Consider the following 24,366-nt stretch of genomic DNA (forward strand, 5'->3'; position numbering starts at 1 on the left):
ACAGAGAGACCTGTGGAGGTCATGGCTTGAATCCAGGATATAAGTGATTCGGAATTAATGTGATGACAATGAATACGTGAAAGAGGACTGGACTGCAGGTTCTCAAGCTTCCTGACCAACTGGAGTGGGAATGGAGGAGCACCTTGGCGCTCCCACTCGCTGATCTGGCTGGCTGGGCTGAATGCACATGGTTACGTTTCAGGTCAGGTAGGGATGTTGACACTATCCAGAGTCTCTTGGTGGCATCGATTAATAGAACTGATTTCACAGAAATCATCTAAAAGTTGAAGAGGTATGCCCTTGTGGCGCAGCAGGTTAAGGATCTGGCCTTGTCCCTGCAGCAGCTTGGGTCGCAGTGAGTTGGATCCCTGGCCCAGGAACTTCTATGTGCTGTGGGCACGGCCGAATTAAAAAAAAAAAGTTGAAGAAAACGATTTCTCTTAAACTTTTTTGTGGCATTTGCAACATTTATATCCATTTACTGTTTTGTCTCTTCTTTGGTCTTTATCTTTATTCTGGTTGAAGACCGGTTGTCTCAGTGGTCTGTGTTTTTGTTTTCAGGCGGTATGAATGCCATCCCGTCTGTGCCGACCTGCAGGCCCAGATTCTCCAGTGTTACCGCCAGAACACCCAGCAGACCCTCAGCTGCTCCGCTCTGGCCAGCGAGTACATGCGCTGTGTCAATCAGGCCAAACAGGTAGGTGTGCAAGCCAGGCTCACTGGGCGTCAGAGGAACAGAAAGCCCAAGGGCACTCGGAAGGGCGCACTAGGCTAATATGTATGGAAAAGCTTTAAAAGCCAAACTAGTTGTCACCTTCAAGGGTTGCTATCAAGACTTGGTTAGGTCCTAACCAACTTTCATTTGGGTAGTTGTAGAAAGAGCCCACAGTCTCCTTGTGTTCAACTTACTCCCAGAAACAAATAAGTAAATAAATAAATAAGTAAATAAATTTTTAAAAATCTGTAAATAATGCCTTTTCCAGTTGCTCTGAACTTTTGTCCTCTACTCAGTAATTGTGTCCTCAAGGTCATTGCCCCATACTGGGCCAGCAGCTTCAGATCTAGAGACAGCTAGAGCCTGTTTTAAAACAAACAAAAGGCAAACACTCAAACTAAAACAAAAGCCCACCATGCTAGCATCATTCAGTCTTTTACTAATTGGTGGAGTCCAGTCAGTTGGGCAGGGAAAGAGAGGCCGGAGATGGATTTAGGAAGCGATATCCGTCGCTTCTGTGTACCATGGATATATTCTTATGATCCTTCCTGTCAGAGTAATATGATGATCATGGGACATGTATTTTTCTGTAATTTATGTACTTCAGAAAGCTAATGATAAACCCTGAAGCAAAATATCCATTTGGCAGGTCACATAATTGCCTATCATTTAACTGATTGTAACAGTTGGATATAGGTTTTTCTGAGAGATGGAAATTGTTGGAAACCTTGGTTCTTTGTGCTGACAAACTCCCTATAGTTGACCTTCCAACCCAACTGAATTTAGTGTTTGAGTTGCACAGCATGCCTTCCTGTGGTCTAATTTGCTGTAGTTATGAGAATGCCGCTTAATATAAATTTCTATCACCATAAATATCTAGTGGGAGGGTCAGTATTGTCTAGATAGCTGGAAAATAACAGCGACACTGGTAGAAAAAACTAAAACCAAAATAGAGTAAAGGCTTGTGTTGTCTTTAAAAGCCTTGTGGCTTGAGGCTTTTTTCTGTTTCTTGCTTATACAACACCTACATAACTTAGTGGTATGCCAGGGATTCCGCTCTTCTGAGGCCTTTGGTAAAAGTAATGTTGCTAATGTTAAGTTAGTACATTTTAATTTTCAAAAACAGCTTCTGATTTGCTCTTGACCACCTCCAGCCTTCAGTATTGACAGTAACTGAAGCATGTGGAACCGTGAGGACTTTGACCGTGTGATGTTAGTGCTCTCTTGAGTGGGGGAGGTGGTCAGTGCACAGAATGGTGGTGACTAAGTGTGTGTCCAGCGCTAGTGTCTGGTAACGTAGGTGCCTGTGTCTCCAGCGTGACTGCTAACATTACTGCAGGAGCACCTGTAGTGGTGTCTGGAGTGGACTCCATCCTGATTGTCAAGTGTGTTGACCTATCTCTACGTAGCCCCATGAGATCAACAGTGTGCATTTACAGAATAAAACAGAGGTAACTTGTGACAAAATCAAATATGCCACATGGAGCAACAGAGAGTTTGAATTGGGCAGATCTGAGTTTGTATCTAAGCCCTGTCTTTACTGACCCTGTGACCTTGATTTTTCTCATCAGCGAAGGGAAGTAATGTATTGTGAGGACTCCATTTTTACCGAGTATTCAATAAGTCTTAATTTTTTCCCTCCTTTCTTTCCTCAGTTGTATTATTCCATGCCGAAACCAACTTAAACAAATTGGCCAGAAGCATCAAATTATTTATTACTAGTGATTCCAAAGGAACTCTCCTTCTCCTGCTCCCCATCTGCTGTATAATTTAATACTATTTTCAATAAATATGTCTCAGGTGCCTATTGTTTTTACAATGTTTATATTCAAGTATGAGAATTAGGATGTATAACACCAGGTTAAAAAGATATGTCCACAAAAACCTTTTAAACCTAAGATGGGCAGCATTGAAATGGGCAATAACCAAGAAACAATAACATCTCGTATTTCTGTAGTACTTTAGATTTCAAGGTCATTTCACATCCATTCTCTTACTTGTTTTTTATGACAACCCGAGATGTAAATAGAGATGGTTTTATTTTCCCCATTTTATAGTTGAGAGAATTGAAGCCCAGGGAAGTCCTGGTGGTAAGTTTAACAACTAGACCAAGATATACTTTGTTATAAAAACAGCGGATTTAAAAATAGTGTTTGGGATTTGAGTTGGGTGTGTGAAGGGACATCCATTATCTATTATTTCGGAAAGGCACTGAAGGAGGGTGTGCGTTATAATCACAAAGTGAAGAGAAAAAACTTGAAGACCAAATGAGGTAGTGATTGAGACTGAAAGCAGCCAACAGGGGAGTGGGATTATAAAGCCCCCGGCGCATGAGCAGAGGCGCAGCTTAGCACTGCTGCATTTTAAGACCACGCCAGAGTGGCCGCTTGGGGTGGTATCAGTGTTTCTTGAGTAGCCGCTTTGACACTGACGCCGTGTTTTCCTTTTTCTTGTTACAAAGTTTGTCTAATGTTGTGACCCCAGCTCTTCTGTCCCCGTTGTTGGAAGAGGCTTTGGCAGGATACGTGGTCCTGATCATTGATGGCAGCAGTTCCTGACCAGTTAGCACCCCTTCTTATGTTTCCTTGTTAAATCCAAACAACAAGCTGGACATAAGATACTAAACACAACAACAGCCCATTTGGTCCTGCTGTCCATTTCCGGCGTAGTGCACGAGTTTCCCCCTGGGAATAATTCCAGTAGCCAAATCCACTCCATGTTTAAATGACTCATAAGATTGAGCTTTCACTGGTTCCCTTGGGGCATTGTTCTGTGGACTAATAGATTTTACCGATAGGAAAATTTCCGGATATTCCTTAGCCTTACTTTTTGTTTCTTAATCATCCACTTATTCACATCAGTCTTTCTTCAGCTAGGCTTAATTCCTCACGGGTCAACATGAGACATTTAGACTCTTACTTCCAGTGTATTGCGTTATATATTCTTCATAATGGCAAAGAGATAGTCAGTTGCTGTAACTATTCTAAGACTTTAAGGCTACTGGCTAGTTGTATGAGATACAGAGTTTAAAAGTATAGGAGGACATTGACTGATAGACTTGTGTCTTTTATTTCTCATATCTGCTTAGCCTCTTAGCTTCTGTAAACTCCCCAAGAGTGACTTACCGAACTGTTCTTCCTATTAAAACCTGATCCCCATTCGGTCTTGCTTCACATCCTTGCAGGAGAAGGGAAGGGAGGCAGAAATGGGAAGCCAGTGGTATTGGCCCACTGGTGGACCAAACTGTGCTCAAGTTCTGTTTATAAAAGGACAGTGTGTAGAAAGCGCTTGCTCGAAGATCTGCACTGCCTCTGCTTCCTGGGACAGCCCCTGACCCCTCAGTTTATTTGCAGAATCCAGCTGCTTAGGGGTAGTAATTCTAAGCGTTCTAGCTCTTTTCTCAGCCCTCTGCTATTGGCAGAAAGGTACAGAAGCTGGCTAGACTCTTGAACATTATGTGTTCAGTGAAGGGGAGAGTGTGTGGGCGATGCCTTTGCTCACATCCTCATATTAGTCCTGGGGACCTGGGCTGCAGTTTCTTTGGTAAATTAAGGGTTTGAACGAGGTGATCCACTAGGGCCTTCCAGCTGTTATTTAGAGCAGATTCCACTTGCATGTCTTTCTTCTCATAGTGGCAGGCCGCACGAGCACGCAGGTTCCTGAGCACATTCGCATTAAAAGACACGGGCTCTTGGGCACCACACCATCTCTGCTTTGGGGACCTGCAGCTCTTGTGCCTCTGCTTCTTATATTTTGCTGTCAGCCCTTTCCCTCTAGGAGAACAGCTGCACTTCTGCTGCCTGATCTTTCCTCAAAGCTCCTACTCTTGACAGCCCCGAGGAGGAACTGGGAGGGGGTAAAAAGAGTCTCACAGTTTCTCCAGAGTCAGTGAAGTGGAAAAGGGCTCTTTCACTGGTGCCTGGCAGAACGGAGCCTGCTGGCTAGGAAGCTGCACTGGAGAATGCAGGCTGGTGCCCTCAGCCGCCCTGGGCCACTCTGTACTGCACTGGCATTCACCTTGCGGGACGTGGTAAGGGACCGTGATGGAGACGGAGCAGGAGGCCGGATCGGAAGGAAAGACCAGGGCTAAAAGTAAGGACCAGACCAGGAGAGGCCCAAGGGCCCAAGGAGTAGACTGAGTCTGGAGGCTAGAGTCCAACGATCGAGTCCAGTCAGGAACTGATAAACTGTAGCCAGGGTTTAAAATCAAGCAGTGGGCAGGTAACAAAGCAAGCAGCGTAGCGGAAGGAAGGACCGAAATGAGAACCTCTGGTAAGTGTCAGCTCCCACTTGGGCCCATGTGCATCCTGCTGATCTCTTGAGGAGATCAAGATGTCACCCGACTGCAGCAGGGGACATGGGGTCAAGACCCTGATGTATGAGGCCAGATCCTAATGTGAAGTTACTCCACTCCCAAACTAATGTACTCAGTTCTTCATTTCCAAAGTGTAAATGATACGTCCAGACTGTGGTTAGCCACCAAAAGAGAAGAGCCCAAGATGAGAGCCTGTAGAGGTGCTTACCCAGCAGAACGCGTCAGCAGTCCTGAGAACAGTGTGTTTTGCCTCCTCCTCTGGCTCTTGGATTTATGTTAGACTAGGCCTCCCAAACATCCCCAGTATTGGAGTGTGAAGAGCACCTGAAAACATGGTAGTAGCTGTCACTTTAGAAATCAGAATTCTTGAAAGAAAAACCTAGTGCCAGAGCAAGCTGTATTTTATTATTGTTTTCAGATGAACTATTAATTACGTGTAGATGATTTAATAGACTCATACGCTGTTAGAGCTAGAAGGACATAGAGATCATGTAACCTGATTGTATCTTTTCACTTGGAAAAATTAGCATCCAGAGAGTCAGTGACCTGTAGATGGGGCGGAGTCCAGGCCAGAACTGTCTGGTGCCAGCCCTAGTTTTCTGTGCCCTGTGACATCAGGTCGCAAATGTGGGTGATCAGAATCATCTGGGAAGTTTATTTAAAATGCACCTGCCTGGGAGTTCCCATCGTGGCTCAGTGGAAATGAATCCAACTAGTATCCATGAGGATGTGGGTTCAATCTCTCGCCTCGCTCGGTGGGTCAGGGATCCGGCATTGCCGCAGGCTATAGTATAGGTCACAGCCGCAGCTCAGATCCTATGTGGCAATGGCTGTGACGTAGGCCAGCAGGTGCAGCTCCCATTTGACCCCTAGCCTGGGAACTTCCATATGCTGTGGGTGCAGCTCTACAAAGGAAAAAAAAAAAAAAAAATTCTTGTGCCTGACCCAACCTCAGTGTTCTGATTCAGAAGGTCTGAGGTGGGACCTGAACATGAACGTCCAGCAGATCCCCCAGGTGACTCTGTCCACAGCCGCTGAGAAGCACAGCTCTAGGGCCCCCTAGTCAGAAGTGCATGAGGGGCCTTCAGCCTCCCCGAGGCCCTGCCCAGTCTTTGAGTCCACTTCTCAGGAGGTGTGAAGCTGCCCCCGCTCCTTGCTGCCTGCCGTGTCTGAGCCGTCTGCGGAGGTCTGATCAGGCTGATGAGCGCCTTCCTTGGCCTCAGGAGCAAATCAGAAGGTGTCTTGGACAGAAGGCAGGAGCCTCTGAAAAAGAAGTTCCCCTCTCCTGTCCTCTTGCCCCGTCGAAGCTGTCGGTGCTGCCAGATAAGGAACCACGCTCAGCTTTCCTGGGCAGGAGGGAGGAAGTAGGCGCCGGCTGAGGACACAGTCCCCTGGGCAGCTCATGATTGTGACTGGACCCTCCCTTGGCTCTGCAGCTCCTCGTCACCCTACGCCCTCCCCTAACTCACCCCCGAGGCTGCTCTCCCTCCTTCAGTAGTTGCCTCTGATGCACACAGATGCCCACCTTCAGGGGGCACAAAGATAAATTCAAAAGGTTGACTCTCCGGTGTTGACTTAAAAAGTAGTCGAGAGTTAAGTTTTATGTGGGCAAAATGTGGACTGTATTCCCGGAGGCAGCCTTGCCAATAGCTCTGAAATACCGCTCCCGAGAGCTGGGGGGAGTGTCAACGTATATGTGATTTTGGTGCCAGGAGAGGTCCAGGCAGCCAGGCACACATCTTACAGAAGGTAGCTGCTGTCTCACGAAGGCTACTTCTAGTCACCAGCAGCAGACGTCACCAGGAAGGATTTTAGTGCTTTTCTAGATACGAGAGATGCGAGAATTGGGCGCCTAAACTCTTCTCCTGAAGATAGCTAACTATCTGAAGATCTGTTCTGCCAGTTTTCCCCGAGCACAGAGGGCCTCACGGCTGAGCTCCACCCTGAGCTCCTTGCAGGGGGTGCCGAGGGTCAGCAGCCGCAGGGGGGCTCGTGAGTCAATCCCGGTCGAGGCAGATGGCAGGTGCCAGTCTCCAGTTCACACCGGGGAGACTTACGGGAGCGTGTGTTTATTGTATCAGAAGGCTGGTGACATTTATGAATCGCCCCTGGGCCACTCACCCTCAGGAAGACGCATGGGCCTTCCGCAAGCGCTTTCCCATCCTTCCGTGGGGCTGCCCTTCAAATTCAAGGTCACATCAAAGCCAGCTAAATTCCAAAGTTTACAGTTGTTGCCCCAGTCTCTCCCATTGTAGCAATCCTTTCCGAAACCGCTTGTTGAGAGTAATAGCTGCTTTGTGACATTTTCTGTTTTTTTAAAATCTGGATTTAATAGAAAAAATGTTATTGTGGTAATAGACTTTCATTTTTCTTTATGGCACTTCTTTCCTAGTGCGTATCCTTCAAGAGTTAGAAGTGCAATATGTTAGTGTTTTGTCTGTTATTACTGCAAGTTGTATAAACAGTTAATTACTTGTAACTTAATTTGAATATCACACAGAGCATTTATCGTGGGAAGAGATGAAACTAGACCTAGCCATAAAAAAGTTAACCTGTGTTTTCTCCAAATCAGGAAGAATAAAGAACAGCACTTGCCGGGGGAGGAGAGGCAGGTGCTGAAAACAAGTTAGCTAAACAGATTTTCAGGTGGCCCAGGGTAGTACGTGGTGCAGAGGCCAAGTGTGCCTTGTGCATCTCATAAATTGAATTTATTGATTGCTTTTTCTTCTTTCTCACTTACACTCTCACTTAGTCCCGATTCCTCCTTGGAGCTCCATTCTCTTCCCCTCCCCAGTTTTCTTATCCCTCCTTAGTGAAAACTCATGTATGTCCAGGACCCGTTCCTTTTTTTTTTTTTTTTTAAGCTATTTTAGGGGCTGTGGATTTTTAGAGTTGCACCTGTGGCATACGGAGGTTCCCAGACAAGGGCTTGAATTGGAGCTACAGCTGCTGGCCTACACCCCAGCAATGCTAGAGCCGAGCCGCTTCTGTGACCTACACCACAGCTCTCGGCAATGCCGGATTCTTAACCCACTGAGCAAGGTCAGGCATCGAACCCACATGCTCATGGATACTCGTTGGGTTCATGACCACTGAACCACAACGGAACTCCCCCATTCCCATTTTAGTTTCTCCCCTAAACCTTTCCCCTGTAAGCCTTCCTTTTTCTACATCCAGCTTTACTAGGTTGTTTGAAATCTTAGTAAGATGCTGAGTATGCGCAGTCAGAGACAAGCATTCTGAGTGGTATCTTTTTTTTTTAAAAAAAGACGAAACTATTTTTGTTCTCTTGTGGTTGTTGTATACAGTCCAGGGTTGCCATAATTCCTCTTAAATATATTGAAACAGCCTGTAGCTGACACACTGCTACTACCACAGTCAACCCCTCCAAGAAAGCTGTAATTCAAAAATCAATTGACAAGAGTACTGTGTAACAAAAATATTTGAGGAAAAGAGTTAAGATCATCTTAATCAATGGAAATGACACGCAGCTTTCAGCTGCCAGGGTCACTGCTCCTCCTCTCTTCAGTGAGGGCTGCCTTCCTTGGTGGCTGGAATCAGAGACAGACTTGGGAAAAGAGCAGAGTGGGTGCCTGACTGTTCTCTCCTCTTGGTGGTTCACCCAGCTGTGCATAAAAGGCCTTCCTGCAGGCCCCAATACGTGAATGATGAGCAAATGCAAGGAATTTCTTTCCCCACATTAAGATTAAGTGTTAGCAGTTCCTTAAATGAAGGAAGCAATTTTTTATAACTTGCAAATCTTCTCCCTCATTCTTCAGGGAATTTCCTATGTTAATTTATGCAGCGTTAAATTTATGCAGTTTTGAAATTCAGCCCAACAGCAGCGACTTACAGACCCAAGACAGAGGTGGTGGGAGGACCCAGAGGTGGAGCTGACTGACGCTGACCCTGCCAGGCCTCAAGATTCCTCCAGCCAAAGGTCCTTGGGCCTGGGTTTGGGCAGGTTTTATTTCGTAGTTGTGATATAGTAAAAACACACTTAATTTGTTTAAAAAAAATTTCAGCTTGACATTGTGTTTGTTATTGTCTCTGAAAGAAATGAGGTAGTTTTGTACCACCTCTGCCACCCATTGGTGGCAACTGAGTGCATTTTGACGGCATGTGTGTAGACAGCCCTGGAAGACCCAATCTTGCCCCCTGTGTCTTCAAGGAGCCTCCTGTGTCCTCAAGGAGTCACCGGTGAATCAAGTGAACTGCTGTGCTCTCTTTGAGGATGTGATTTTTAATGTGCATAGCAAGGTATTTTGTGAATGTGGTTACTTTGTGTTTTATATTTGCTCAAAATTGTTCCTTTTTAATGTCTTCACCTTAGACTGACCCATGGTTTTCGAACCAGCCAGAGCCCAGCTCATCTTTCTTAAGTGAATCTGACATTCTTAGCATTACTGACGTGGCTGAAAAATTACTCTTCTGTGTTTGATTGAGGTTGCAGGAAAATAGTTTAAAAAGATTCCCTAGACTCTTGTAAACACTTTAACTGATGCTTTTAATTATGTTGTGGTCACAGCAGATTATTTTGCAACCTTTGAAGAGAGGTGCACTGTCACATGGCAGTCACTATAACCGTAAGACCTAACTAAATTGCAGCGTTGAGGCACAGCCATCTAGTTTTGACCCACAGGTAATAGCTTAAAGTTCCCATTGGTATATTGAAGAAAATAGTGAGTCTGTAATCTACGAAGTGGCATCACTCAGAAAGTGATCATTTTCTTTAGTAACTAGAAGCCTTTACATGGGCTCATTGTAGATCTGCTTTATACTGACTTCGGTTTTGTATTAATAAATAATGTTGTGGCAGGGTTGTCTATGTATCTGGAGTTTATAGAGCTTCCCATCTGTATAGTTGTAGAAACTTTCACAGATCAAGTCACAAGGATATGAGGATAAATGATACTGAGACAGTGCCTGGTCTAACTCTTACATGGTAAGTGCTCAATTTTTAAGATTTCCAGCAAATACAGAGCTCATATGAATGGTGGGTTTGAGAGGAGCCTCACATTCTGGTGTTAGTTCTATAGGACACCTCTCCTGAGAGGAGTCTTCCATTTAATCTGCTCTGTCTTTCCAGTTTTTTCTAGATGCATCTAGCTTTTCTAATTCATTTCTCCCTTGACTGCATCATTTTTTTCTGACCATTTCATTGTGTAACCTCTACAAACTGCCTTGCTTTTATATCTATTATATCTTTTATCTCTGTTCTTCTTTGGTGCCCTGTGGACATAGACTTCTTAGAAGCCTGTCATCATGGATGCTTTAATAGTAATCTCTAGGATAAGCTATTCGTCCTGTGCTTCTGTGACCCAATGTGCTGATGTGCCCCTCCTCTTTTTTTTTTCTGACCCTTTATTTCAATCTCCTTTCTTCATCTCTAACCCTAAATTAAACCTTTATCTAAAAAACCTTTGACCTCTTTCCCAAGCCTACAACTTCTCTGTAGACATTTACTTCTTGGATGTGTCATCATCATCCCAGACTCTCAAACCCCAAGTTTAAGTCATCTTCCTCATTCCCAAGAAGGCTCCTCCAGCTGCCTTCTCTGTTTCTCTTGGTCACATCACCGTTCTCCCTGTCACTAAGGAGCCACCATACCTTGGATTTCATATCTTTTTCTTTTTTTTCTTCCCGTGTCTTTTTCTTCTTTCTTCTTCCTTCTTCATCTTCCTCTTCCTATTCTTCTTCCTCCTCCTCTTCCTTTTCTTCCTCCTCTCTTTTTCTTCTTCTCTCTTCGGCTGCCCCACAGCATATGGAGTTCCCAGGCCAGGGATCAGATCTGAGCTGCAGCTGTGGCAATGCTAGATGCTTAACCCATTGTGCCTGGCCAGGTATAGAACCTGCACCCCAATGCTCCAGAGACACCATTGAACCCATTGCACCACCGCAGGAGCTCCTTTTCTCTTGTCTTTTTATGACAACCTAGCTTTTTTTTTCTTTTTAGGGCTGCACCCACAGCATATGGAAGTTCCCAGGCTAGAGGTTGAATCAGAGCTACAGCTGCCAGCCTACACCACAGCCACAACCACACTGGATCCCCAGCGTACTGAGTGAGGCCAGGGATCGAACCCACATCCACGTGGATACTACTTGGATTCATTTCTGCTGTGCTACAACGGGAACTCCCAACCCTAGCTTCATTTCTAATCTGCCTCCTCCGTGGTCTTCCTGTCTCCAGACTTCTCCATTGGATCCGTTGTGCTAAGGATGTCAAGGTAACCTTCCTAAGTGACATGCTCCTAGGAAAGACATTCATCAGATACCCACGTTTTTTCAGTACCAAAAAGCAAGTATTTCAGCGTGAAGTTCACAATGGGCTCTTCTTATAACTCTTTTCCTTGACATCCTGAGTGCCTTCGCTTTCCTCTAGCTAGGCTTGTCTTTCTCCTCCAGTCTTCCGTTCATACGTTTTGGCTTGTTCCCACCTCTGAATCTTACTAGTGCTTTCCACCCTCATCCCTCTCCACCCCTACCCCAATCCTCTGTTTATATTCTGCCCATAGTGAGAGATCATCTGAGGAGCCTTCCTGGGTCACTCCAGCTGCAGAGTTCCCCTCTTCGGAAATAGGTAGCACCACTGTGCTTTTGAACGGATACTTTCTCTGGAAGAGTATACCAAAAAATAGGAAATAGGAAGAAGAGAAAAAATTACTTTGTCCTATCCTTTTGTTTTTCTTGTATCTTATACTGTGTGCATGTATTACTTATTCAGTAAAATAAAATTTTAATGTATATTTAGCAAATGTACTTTAAAAAAATAGGAATTTACCACTCTGTATTATGCCTTAATTTTCCAGGAGCGTTTGCATTGGTTTCCCTCTGTCATCTAATTCAGAACACTGAATACCTAGTAGCAGCTTGGTTAAGAGCTGGTTGACTAAGTGGCTGGAAGGATGAGGGATGGAAAGAGAAAGCTATGAAGAAATTAGAGGCAGTCTTGGGCCTGACCTACCCTCTTCTTCCTGAGTAATTTCAAAACTGAAGGGGAAAGGATAAGTTTTGACTTCTTGAAGTTTCCTAAGAATGACGACAGTTTATCCCCTGCCCAAGCTAGAGTTTTAATCTAATAGTTAAGATTCTTCCTGTCTAGGATTCTATATGTAAAAAATGCTAAAATCTCAACCAAAAAACCAAAACAACAACAGAAAAACAGCTGTTAGAATTAATCAACAAATGCAGTAACATTGCAGAATATAAAAATCAGTAGTGTTTCTATACACTAACAATAAATTTTCTGGAAAAGAGATTGATCCCATTTATAGTAACACCAAAAACAATAAAATACCTAGGAATAAATTTAACCAAGGAAGTCAGAGATCTCTATTCTGAAAGCTAGAAGACATTGATGAAGGAAATTGAAGAAGATACAAATAAATGGAAAGGTATTCTATATCCATGGATTGGAGGAGTTAATATTGTTAAAATATCAGTACAACCAAATGCCACCTATAGATTCATTGCAATGCCTATCAAGATTCCAATGGTATTTTTAACAATAGAAATAGGAAAAACCCTCCTTAAATTTATTTGAAACCATGAAAGCCCCTGAGTAGCCAAAGAAATCCTGAGAAGGAACAACAAAGCAGGAAGCATCATACTTCTGGTCTCAAAACAATGCTATAGAGCTATAGTAATTAAAACAATATGGGAGTTCCCGTCGTGGCGCAGTGGTTAACGAATCCGACTAGGAACCATGAGGTGGCGGGTTCGGTCCCTGCCCTTGCTCAGTGGGTTAACGATCCGGCGTTGCCGTGAGCTGTGGTGTAGGTTGCAGACGCGGCTCGGATCCTGCGTTGCTGTGGCTCTGGCATAGGCCGGTGGCTACAGCTCCGATTCAACCCCTAGCCTGGGAACCTCCATATGCCGCAGGAGCGGCCCAAGAAATAGCAACAACAACAACAACAACAAAAGACAAAAAGACAAAAGACAAAAAAAAAAACAAAAACAAAAACAATATGGTACTGGCATTAAAACATGGGTAGACCAATGGAACAGAATTGAGAGCCTAGAAATAAACCTAAGCATATACAGTCAACTGATATTTGACAAGGCAGCCAAAAATACTCAATGGAGAAAAGATAGTCTCTTCAATAAATTTAATAAATGGTACTGTAAAAATTGGATGTGTACATATCAAACAATAAAACTAGACCTTTATCAGAGTTCCCAGTGTGGTGCAATGGTATCAGTGGTGTCTCTGCAGCACTGTCACTCAGGTTCGATCCCTGGCCCAGCACAGTGGTTTACAAATCCAGTGTTACCTCAACTGTGGCATAGGTAGGCCCAGGAACTCCATATGCCACAGGGCAGCCAAAAAAGAAAACAAAAAGCATGAGTTCCTGTTGTGGTTCTGCGGTTAACAAACCCAACTAGCATCCATGAGGATGCTGGTTTGATCCCTGACCTCACTCACTGGGTTAAGGATGGTTCATTGCCATGAGCTGTGGTGTAGATCGCAGATGCAGCTTGGATCCCGAGTTGCTGTGGCTCTGGTGTGAGCCGGCAGCTACAGCTCTGATTAGACCCCTAGCCTGGGAACCTCCATATGTATGCCATGGGTGCGTCCCTAAAAAGACAAGAAGCCAAAAACAAAATAAAAACAAAATAAACCAGGGGAGTGGGGACTAGACTTCTATCATATACCGCTCACAAAAAGTAACTGAAAATAGATTAAAGACTTAAATGTAAGACCCGAAATCATCAAACTCTTAGAAGAAAACATAGGGGAAAAAGCTCCATGATGTGGGTCTTGGTAATTATTTTTTGGAAATCATACCTAAAACATAAGCAACAAAATAAAAATGAAAAAGTGGGACTACATCATCTAAAAAGCTTGTGCAAAGCAAAAGAAAGCAACAGAATGAAAAGACAACCTACAAAATGGGAGAAAAAATTTGCAAACCATGTTTCTGTTAAGGGATTAATATCCAAAATGTATAAATAATTCATACACTTCAGTAGAAACAAAGCAATGAAAAACTGTGCTAAGGATTCTGAATGACATTTTTTCCAAGATTCACAAATGGCCAACAGGTGTATGAAAAGATGCTCAGCATCACTGATCATTAGGTAAATGTACGTTAAAGCCACAATGAGATATCTCCTCATGCCTGTTAGAATGGCCGTCATCAGAGAGACAAGAGATAACAAATGCGAGCACAGATATGGAGAAAAGGAATCTCTTGTGTACTATTGGTGGGGTTGTAAATTGGTGTAGCCACTGTGGAAAACAGTGTGGAGGATCCTAAAATAATTAAAAATATAACTACTCTATGATCCAGGAATTCCACTCCTGGGGATATCCAAATGAGCAAAAACACTAACTCAGAAATATGTCTGCACCCCCATGTTCATAGCATTATTTGCAGTAGTCAGAACATGGGAACAACCCGTGTCTATCAATAGATGAATGGATGAAGAAGTTGTGGTACATGTATACAGTGGAATATTATTCAGCCATAAAAAAACCCAATGACATCCTGCCATTTACTACCATGTGGGTAGACCTTGAAGGCTTTTGGCCAAGTGAAATAAATCTGACAGAGAAAGACAAGTCCTGTATGATCTCATGTATATGTCAACTCTAAAAATAAATGAAAACTAAGCTTATGGAAAAAGATAAAAGTTGTGGTTACAAGAGGGGGCAGGAGGAAGAGGAACAAATAAGTACAAGGGATGTAATAATGTGCAGTGTCTTTTTATTCTGTCTGTGTGAGATGATGCATGTTAACCTATTGTGGCCATCATTTTCAGAATATGTGTAAATCCAGCCATCCTGCTGTAAACCTTAAACCTTGTGCAGTGATATATATATGTCAATTAATTCTCAATAAAATGAAAAAAAAAAAATCTTCCTGTCTACTGCTCCTCATCCCCACCCACATAAATAAATAGAATGCAGGGGCCATTTCTGTCACTTGGGAATACGTGTTTAGATCCATGTAGATCCACCCAGTGTTACGAGTTCGTGAACATCTGCCTTCTGACTAGAGTGAGCAGAGGTTTCCGAGAAAGGATCCCATCTTCAATTGAGAGATTTCCTCTCTGCCCACTTCACCCGACCCTGGCCCCCTTGACAGTATCTGTTCTCAGTCTCCATGGGCACCAGAAACTCTCCCACACGTTTCCAAATGTCCGGGGTGGTAGGATGGCACACACACTCCCCACCTCCTCCTCCTCCTCCCCCCCCGGGCCAGGCCGTGCTCACTGGTAGGGTTCATTTGGAGGTTAGGCATGATCCACAATGATGTTCATGAAAGGTATTTCGAGACCAGAAAGCATATTCCTTGCTTTATGTGTCTTTTGAGGTAGGTCTTCGAAAAGCATTACAGAACATTACTAAATAATTAACATCTGTGTCCTGGTCCCCTCCTTCTGGTGGTAAATCTTACGTGTTCTATTTTTCTTGCAGAGCATGCTTGAAAAGGGAGGATAAAAGCAACTTTTAGAACAAGCAAAATTCCCTCAACGTTAATTCCAGAGGTGGAACATTTTTTTTTTCCTAGTAAGAAAGTAACCCATTTAAAGAGAAGACCGTTAAAGAGAAGCATCAGAGAGCAGATTCATCAGAAGCATATCACAGTTTGATCAGCAACAGTTTGAAAAGCCAAGGCCTCCGTCAGGGATGAGCCATCAAGGACGTGCTGCAGTGTTAATAAACCTCATTTATGATGATTAAAAAGAAAGGTCGCCCTCTCCACCTTCTGTGCTTTCTATTCAGCTTCCTCTCCTAACCAGGCCCCATCATTTGGTGACCCTTCCGTCCCACTAAGCTGGGGGTTGGCGTCGAGGGCTAAGGTCTTTGGAGTGGGGAAAACCTTCCATTTCAGGCCAGCTGCACCAGGCGGAATTGGCTAGGCTGGGGCATGGTGGGGTGCTCTTTTTCTTTTTTCCTTTGACTATGTAAGAGCTTCTTTATTTTAACTCATGGTGATCATGTAAGAAGACGAAAGGCAAGAAAATGTACCTCTCTTACTGGAATAATGTTTCTGGTTAAACGTGAAATAAGGCATCTTTTTATCAATATGAAGGCAACTTGGCTTCCCCCACCCTCTCCTCTGTCATGAATACTGACATCTTCACCCACCATCAATAATAAATCTATTTTCTGATGAAGACTGGCTTTGTAGTCTGGGGCCTCATGTGTTGTTTGTTTCTTTGCTTGTTTGCCGGGTTAGATGATTATACTTACAGGAACTGAACTGATTTACAGTATTGTTAATTTGCGTTTGCCTTCCCTCTGTAAAGCTCCAGCACATTCCACAGAGCCTCAGCCAGGCAAGAGATGCTTGCAGCTTGCCTCTCCCGGTAGGTAGGATTCAGTAAGATCTTTATAAACTGCAGGAACCTTCCCTTCTTTGGGGTGACTGAAATCATCCTGCCTGAGGCACGCACTAGGAAGTTCTGACCCTGCAGTACCAGGAAAATGTAAAAAAGGGGGGAAAAAAAATTAACCCTGAGAGTTTTTCCTCTTTCTAATTTCATTCAGACTTCCTGATGATAACTCTCACTACTTTTTTACCCGAGGCTTGCTGCTTCCACACAGGAAGTTGGGACTGCGCATGCACACTGCATGGAAAGATCTTTCCTGGAAATAGACGGAGAAGTGAAGGCCAGAGCCCTGTGATGTCTTCTGAATATCTTTTGTCATGGAGAATTTTTATTGTTTATTTTGTTGCAGAAGGAGATAGTTTGACAACGTAATTAAGAAAACAAGCTCTGGAATGAGGTGTATCTGTTGAGATTATGGCTCTGCTAGCTGCCACCTTTGGGACCTAATTGTCACCCCACCATACTAAGCCTTGGATGCCTCAACTGTAAATTGAGGGGAAATGGAAGAACCTGCCTTACAGGCTTATGGGGAAGAGCCAAAACACTTTCTCCTTATCTTTGGTCAGTTCTGTGGTCATTGGAATGCAAGTTTTCAGTAAACTGGTATTTGGTTATGGGGGCATAGAACGAACCTCCACACGCCTTTTACTTGGAGTCAGGATGAATGTAACTTGTGTTGGAAACATTGCAATCAACCCCCTACGTGTCAGCGTGGCTTCTTACTCCTCTAAATTCCCATGTTGGCTCCACTTGAATGTTATCTTCGTGGACATTTGTGGACACATCTGTGAACTTGATACTGACTCTGAATGACATTGCGGACACTCCTCCTGTGATTACTGAGAGACACTATGGTTGTTTCATGAAAAGTTTTTGTGTAAATGATACACAATCAGCTGCATTCATTGATGTGTGAACGAGGAAGCATTGGTCACTTGAGGAGCAGCACACTTCGGCCCTGGGAGGAAGGTAGCCAGATAACTGCCTGGGAGAAGTGATAGGTGCACAAAAACAGATGTGTACACGGTGACTGGCTGTAGTCTTTATAGATCAGCTAACTCACAAATTCTCTCCTGTACTGTTTTGTTCTGCAATTTAGAGCCAGGAACTTGGCACATTCCAGGCTGCCCGTCTCCTTGCTGGCAGAGGAATAGAGCACTGAGGAGGCAGCCATTTAAAGCTGGTTAAATCCGTGAAAACGAAGATGGTTTGTCAGGACACCTCTCTCCCAGCACCTGGCATTAACTTCTCACTCTGATGAACATGATGGGTACAAGGGCCAAAGACCAACCTTGAGAAATAAAAGGGTGAAAACGATGCCTTTTCTCGCGCCTTGCAGACGACCTTGTTAATTGCACTACAACTCCGTACAGGTCACTGCTAACCTCCGGGTAGCTGCTGGGAGAGAAGGTCGTGATCTGTATCAGGCTCATGGGAGTGACACACTCCAGGCAGTACCTCCACTGAGTAGAACACACCTTGATCCACCATAGTGGAGCTCATGAAGCCGAGAAGAAATAAAGTATCTTGGAGTCCCCTTCGTGACTCAGCAGTTAACGAACCCGACTAGTATCCATGAGGACGCAGGTTCAATCCCTAGCCTTGATCAGTGGGTTAAGGATCCGGCGTTGCTGTGGGTTGTAGTACAGGTCACAGATGCGGCCCAGGTCCTGCATTGCTGTGGCTGTGGTGTAGGCCAGCAGCTACAGCTCCATTCGACCCCTAGCCTGGGAACTTCCGTATGCCCCAAGTATGGCCCTAAAAAGCAAAAAAATAAAAAGTATCTTGAAAACTGGTCAGATGTTATCACACAAATGTCTGGTGAACTTCTAGAAGACGGCAAGGTCGAATCAGTATAAAGTTCTCTCTTTGAAAAGTCAATAACTTATTACAGAAAATATGCCCACAAGCAATGGTTTAAAAAATTATTGACTCATCCTTATTAATAGTGAATGTGGTCTGTTAACATCCAGGTTAACAGACCTCATTTGGCCTGCTGGTCAACCAGTGAGACGCCTCTGTAGCAGCTCTAGGCTGGTGATAATTTTGCTTCAGACTAAACAAGAGGCCAGACGTCCTCAGCTTCTCTGGCTTAGTTGGGAAGCTGTGGTTCTTTGCTTGAAATCCTTTAGCCCACAGGTGTAATTGCCTTCTCCAGAATCCCCCAGGATAATTCTCTTTCCCCTATTTCCAGGAGCTAGAGGAGCTTACCCTTTCAAGATTTAAGAACTAGAGCAGTTGAACAGTTGAAAGAGTAACAGTAGCTTAACTGTGATGAATCTGTTTTGAGTTATAGTTCTTGAAAAGCTGATCCTTAGATTGACCAAGTTAATACTTACCTTCGATCTCTGTCACTGCTCCTTCCCCAGGTTTTGATCCATTTCCCATCTTCCCCCTCAGTCACTCCATCTGTCCCATCTCCGCTAGCCTCTTATGGGCATCTAAACTTTTCTCACCCTTCCTGGCCTTTCAGGCCCACCTCCGGAGACATCATGTGGCATCATCTTGGGTGTAGAGCCCTGGGCTCTGAGTTCTGCGAGGTTGCGCCTTGGAACAAGTCCCTTCTCCTCAGCTTCCTCTCTGCCCAGTGGCCACCTATGCTGCTTCTTAACAAGTGATTTGTGATGCTTCCTTCTCTTCCCCAGCCTCCTAGTTCTTAAACTAGTTATATATTTAGTACTTCTTATCATTTGGTTTTATTTTTGGTTTTCTCGGGTAACACCCACGGTGTGTGGAAATTGCTGGGCCAGGGATGGAACCTGCGCCAGAGCAGTGATCCGAGCCACATAGCAGCTCGCTTTTAGTATTTGTTTATATTTGTAGTTCTTAATTTATTGACCTGGTAAATGGAACTTTTTTTTTTTTTTTTTTGGTCTTCTTAGGGCCACACCCACGGCATATGGAGGTTCCCAGGCTAGGGGTCTAATCGGAGCTACAGCTGCTGGCCTACACCACAGCCACAGCAATACAGGATCCGAGCCATGTCTGGGACCTGTATCACAGCCCTCAGCTATGCCAGATCCTTAACCCACTGATCAAGGCTAGGGATTGAACCCGGAACCTCATGGTTCCTAGTCGGATTCGTTAACCACTGAGCCACAACGGTAACTCCCGGAACTTTTTTAATTCTCTGAAAATAAAAAGCAAAAAACCTAAGTTTTCATTTAGTTCTCCATGGTCTTTATCTTTTTTCCTCTGGCTTATGATATCCGTTAGAGAACTCATTCATTAGAGAAATAGTTTCCTGTCACTTTTCCCAGGGGATCTGCTGAGTGGGCGGGCTGTGTCTGACGTTCCGAAAGGGCTCCCTTGGACTGGTAGCCAGTTCATGCCAACGAAACCCACAGTCCATACACCCTGAGAGCAGGGGACCATGACGGTGGTGCTCTGATGCCTGCCTTGGTCTGAGCAACACGGACGCTGGTTAATTCAAGTCCACAGTGTCTGTTTAAATTTGTGCTGGACATTTGTTTTTGCCTTTTGTCTTTCTGAGCGCTTAAAAAATTGCAGAATGTGGAGTTTCTATTGTGACTCAGCAGGTTAAGGACCTGGCAGCTCTGTGAGGATTCAGATTCAATCCCTGTCCTCGCTAATGGTTACAGATCCAGCATTGCCACAAGTACGTGGCATAGGTCACAGCTGCAGCTCTGATTCGACCCTGGCCCGGGAACTTCTGTATACCACACGTGCAGCCAGAAAAAAGAAAAAAAGAAGGCAGAATGTTTCCGTTTTCACTCTTTCCTTCCCTACTACCCTGCTTGGTGTCGGAGGTGCCACCAGTGACTGAAACCATGCACAGGGAATTCAAGGGAGGGGACAAGGACATACTTGGTCTCCATGAGATGGAACACTGGTTCTCGGAGATCCAGGCTGTGTGGAAAGGGGCTGGACATGATTCCCATAAAGTCTTTTTCATTCTGTAGCCTCTGTCACTCCAAAGCCACTGAAATGTGAAAAGTCATTTTTAGTTACTGCAGTTTAGATGAGCTAGAGCTATATGCATTTGACTGTCATCTCCAGCCTGCGCATGACCCAGGGATTTTTCAGGTTGAGTGAAATAGGAAACTCTAAGGCTGCCCTTGTATCCCGAGGAGATTGAGTCCTGTCTGATGTGCCTTGCAGTGCGTTGCTTGGTGAATGATGGATGCTTTGAAAAGCACCAAGGAAGAAGTGAACTAGTTCTCCCATTTCCAGATTGAGATCACCGCGCTTGACACTAAGAATTTCGGCCCAGTATCTGATAGCTTCAGGAACTTTCAATTCCATTACCTTCCAAAACCTAAAATCATTGGGAGAAAAATGACCAATTGCCAAATTAATTCTCCTGTCTCCAGGCTGATGTTTGAATGAAGATGATGAAATTTTACTTTTCATCTTGTGTCATCTTTATTTGTGCCTCCAGCCTCAGTATTATTGGCAGAACCCCTGTAAAAAGAGTTGGATTTTTAGGGGAGAAAGCAAAAGTCATCATCCAAATCCAAAGTGTCTTCCATTTTTCCTCCCGGTTGTCTAGAACCTTCCAGAGAGATGCCCAGCCTTCTCCAGACCATGATAACATGCCTGTCCCCGTGTTAGGGGACAGGCCACTGTTAAGCCCGATTTGGATTCAGGCAGTGTGGTCACCGTATTTATGACCTTCAGTTAAGGAAGTTGGACACTAAAAATTGAAACTCTCAAGTTCAGTCCCTGAAATGCGCTCAAACCAAGTCAACTCTAAATGGAAAACAGTTGTGTTTCAATTTAACAGTTTGCTTCGAAACCTCTTGAAGTGAGTTTGAGTAGGTGAGGCTTCCACACACTTCAAAGATTTTCCCAGGCTGGAAGGCTTGGCCTCCCTCACCTCTCTGTCCCCCTACCTAGGGTCCCTCTGCCTCTCCTGCAAGGATCCTTACTGGGCTGTGGCCCCTGTCTCTTCGCTGAGAGGGCAGTCTGCTTTGAACAGAACTCTTCCAAGTCAATTACATTTCCATATGGCTTTTCAATGGCTTGGCCAGAGGTCAGTGGCCAAGTTGCAGGGACCGCTCAGCTCTAGCTGTGCCTTTCCTTTCTCCACTTCATCCCTGGCACAGGGAGTGGCCTGCCTGGACTGGACCCCCAGTGCCCATATGTAGAGGGCCACCTGCAGTGCCCTTCTCTGTTGGGTCTGCCCACTGGCCAGGCTGCTGCTGGGCCCTCGTCAGTGCCCACAGCATAAGTTGAAAGCCCGTGCTTGCTCCCTTTCTCCCTCTCCCCAGAAAATATATACAATCGGGGTTGAGGGCCAGATGACTGGGGCCAATTACCTATTATCTGCTGCCTGTGCAGTTCAAGAGACAAGGGTAAAACCATTTTCTTCATTTCCTAGCCACAGGCCATGTTTCTCAGTCAGCATCAAACCAGAAACGCAACGCCAGCCTACAAATTTTAGCTTTGCTTCGCATCTCCCTAAGGTAATGTGCACCCTGGGCTCAGAAGCATGACCACAGTCATTGAAAATACTACTCAACAGAGTTGAAGTGACAATGTCATTTTATCTTGAGCTTAGAAGGCCCGCTGCAGAGCAGAAGCTGGGGACTCTTCTTTAACAGAGAGTGAGCAGGATGTCGGCTAACCTGCTGTGGGAGTTTATTTTGAGTTACCTCAGTGTTCTTAAAATGCCTTTGCAGCAGCCACATTTTAAATGTGAACCCAAAATAAAAGAGCCCACACTCCTTACCCTCGGGTGCTTAACACAGAACTTGGAAGTCTCAGTAACTAAGGCAGAAGGTGCTTTTCCTCCATTGGCGATGAATTTATCAGGGATGTTAGATGTTACTGTATAGAAGCAGAATAGGTATTGTGAATCACTGCTAGGATGCTGCTGTCTCAGGAACATGAGAAGTTACAGCCCTGAGTTTTTACGACCACTTTCAACTTCTTCCTCAGTGTAGGAGCGGCTTATTCATCACCTTATGATCAACCACTTAGCTCACCATGCCCACATATTCTCCTACCTGGGAGAGGTGGTTTTCAGCCATGATCCCAAGTCACAGCGGCCTTGCCTGAGTCATTCATACATTAATTCATCAACAGAGCTTACCTCTGCCCCAGATACTATTTTGGGAGACATGGATGCACCTTAAGGGCATTAAGCTAATTGAAGTAAGTCACAGAAAGACAACCGTATGATCTCAGATACCATACATCGACTCTTAACAACAACAAAAAAAATGAATTCATGGATTCAGAGAACAGGTTGGTGGTTACCAGAGGCAGGGAGTGGGGGAGTGGGTGAAATGGGTAAAGAGAGTCGAAAGGTGCAGACTCCCAGTTATAAAATAAGTCCCAGCTGTAAAATAAGTAAACATAAAATAAACAAGCAGTAAAATAAGTAAGCGATAAGGGATACGATGTGCTGCTTGGCGACTAGAGTTAATAGTGCTGTGTTCAATTTTTGAAAGTTTCTGAGAGTGTAGATCCTAAAAGTTCTCATCACAAGAAAAAGATTTTGTCACTGTGTCACATGGTGAGGGATATTAACTAGACTTATTGTGATCATTTCACAATATATATAAATATTGAACCATATTGTACACCTGAAACTATAATGTCATATATCTCAGTTTTTAAAAATACATGTGTAGTGCTGGGACAGCTGGACCCTACCTCAGTCCTTACTCAGAAGTCCATTTTAATTGGAATGTCATTTATAGGAGTGAGTAAAACACTGGTGCTTCTAGAATACACTGTAGAAGAATGGCTTCTTGACCTCAGCAGAAGAAAATATTTCTTAAACAGGATACAGAAACAGTAACCACAGGGGAAATGTTGCTCAATTGGGTTACTTAATTAAAAATTTCTGTTCATCAAGACACCATGAAGAGAGCAAAAAGGCAAGTCTTAAGAGATATTTGTGAAGTATAAGCTGACAGAGGGCTCACATCCGGGCTCTAAAGAACTGCACATCAGTAAGCAAAAGGCAACTGAACAGAAGAATGGGCGAGAGACTGAAATAAGCACTTCACAGAAAGTAAATGGCCAATAAACATACGAAGTGTACTCAACAACATTACTGATTAGGGAAATGCAAATTAAATTCACAGTGAGATGCCACCATTTATCCGCTAGAATGGCAAAAATTAAAAAGATGGAAAATACTGAGTGTTGACAAGGACGTGAAGCAACTAGCTTCTAATCTGTTGCTGGGAAGAGGGCAGATTCCTACACCCACTTTGGGAGATGATCTGGCATTATCTATCAAGGCCATAACATATTTTCTTTGGTATAATACAATTACTGTAGGTGACTGAGTGGCTTAAAAACGACAGAAGTGTATTTCTCACAGTTCTGGAGGCTGGGACGTGCAAGATCAAAGTGCTGGCAGATTTGGTGTCGGATGTGTGCCTGCTTCCATTTTGGAGATAGCCGTCTTCTCCCTATACCCTCTCATGACAGGGGTGAGGGAGCTCTCTAGGGTCTCTTTTATAAGGGCACTAATTCCATTTATGACGGATCTACCCTCATGACCTAGTCATCTCCCAGAGGCTCACCTCCAAATACCATCACATTGGGGATTAGCTTTCTTTTTTCTTTTTCTTTTTCTTTTTGTCTTTTTAGGGCTGCACTTGCGGCATATGGAGGTTCCCAGGTTAAGGGTCATGTCGGAGCTGTAGCTGCCGGCCTGTGCCCCAGCCACAGCAATGCCAGATCCATGCTGCATCTGTGACCTGCACCACAGTTCAGGGCAACACTGGATCTTTAACCCACTGAGCGAGGCCAGGGATCAAACCTGCGTCCTCATGGATGCTAGTCAGATTCGATTCTACTGAACCATGATGGGAACTCCATGGGGGATTAGGTTTCAACATATGAATTTGGGGTGGGCCGGGAAGCACACAAACCTTCTTCTGTCTGTAGCACTGATCCATATCTGATGACTGAGCACTGCCATTCCTGTGTACATACGTAGAGAATGTTCAGTAGCATTCATGATAGCTACAAAGTAGGAACAAACAAAAGTGCATCATAAAGAAAA

General features: G+C 44.4%; 1 protein-coding gene across 7 annotated transcripts in view; it reads left to right on the top strand.

The window, feature by feature from the left end:
- The window catches only part of CHCHD3 (coiled-coil-helix-coiled-coil-helix domain containing 3), a 296,388-nt gene that overhangs the window by 260,601 nt on the left and 11,421 nt on the right, over window positions 1-24,366 (top strand). For 2 of the 7 annotated variants that reach the window (XM_021078526.1, XM_021078525.1), the window contains 2 exons: window positions 562-697; window positions 8,810-12,393. In XM_021078526.1, the coding sequence (XP_020934185.1) occupies window positions 562-697; window positions 8,810-8,857 (184 nt within the window). In that variant the 3' untranslated portion in view covers window positions 8,858-12,393. 7 annotated transcript variants of the gene reach the window in all.

The sequence above is a fragment of the Sus scrofa genome, chromosome 18 (genome assembly GCF_000003025.6).
Source record: "Sus scrofa isolate TJ Tabasco breed Duroc chromosome 18, Sscrofa11.1, whole genome shotgun sequence".
NCBI lineage: Eukaryota > Metazoa > Chordata > Mammalia > Artiodactyla > Suidae > Sus > Sus scrofa.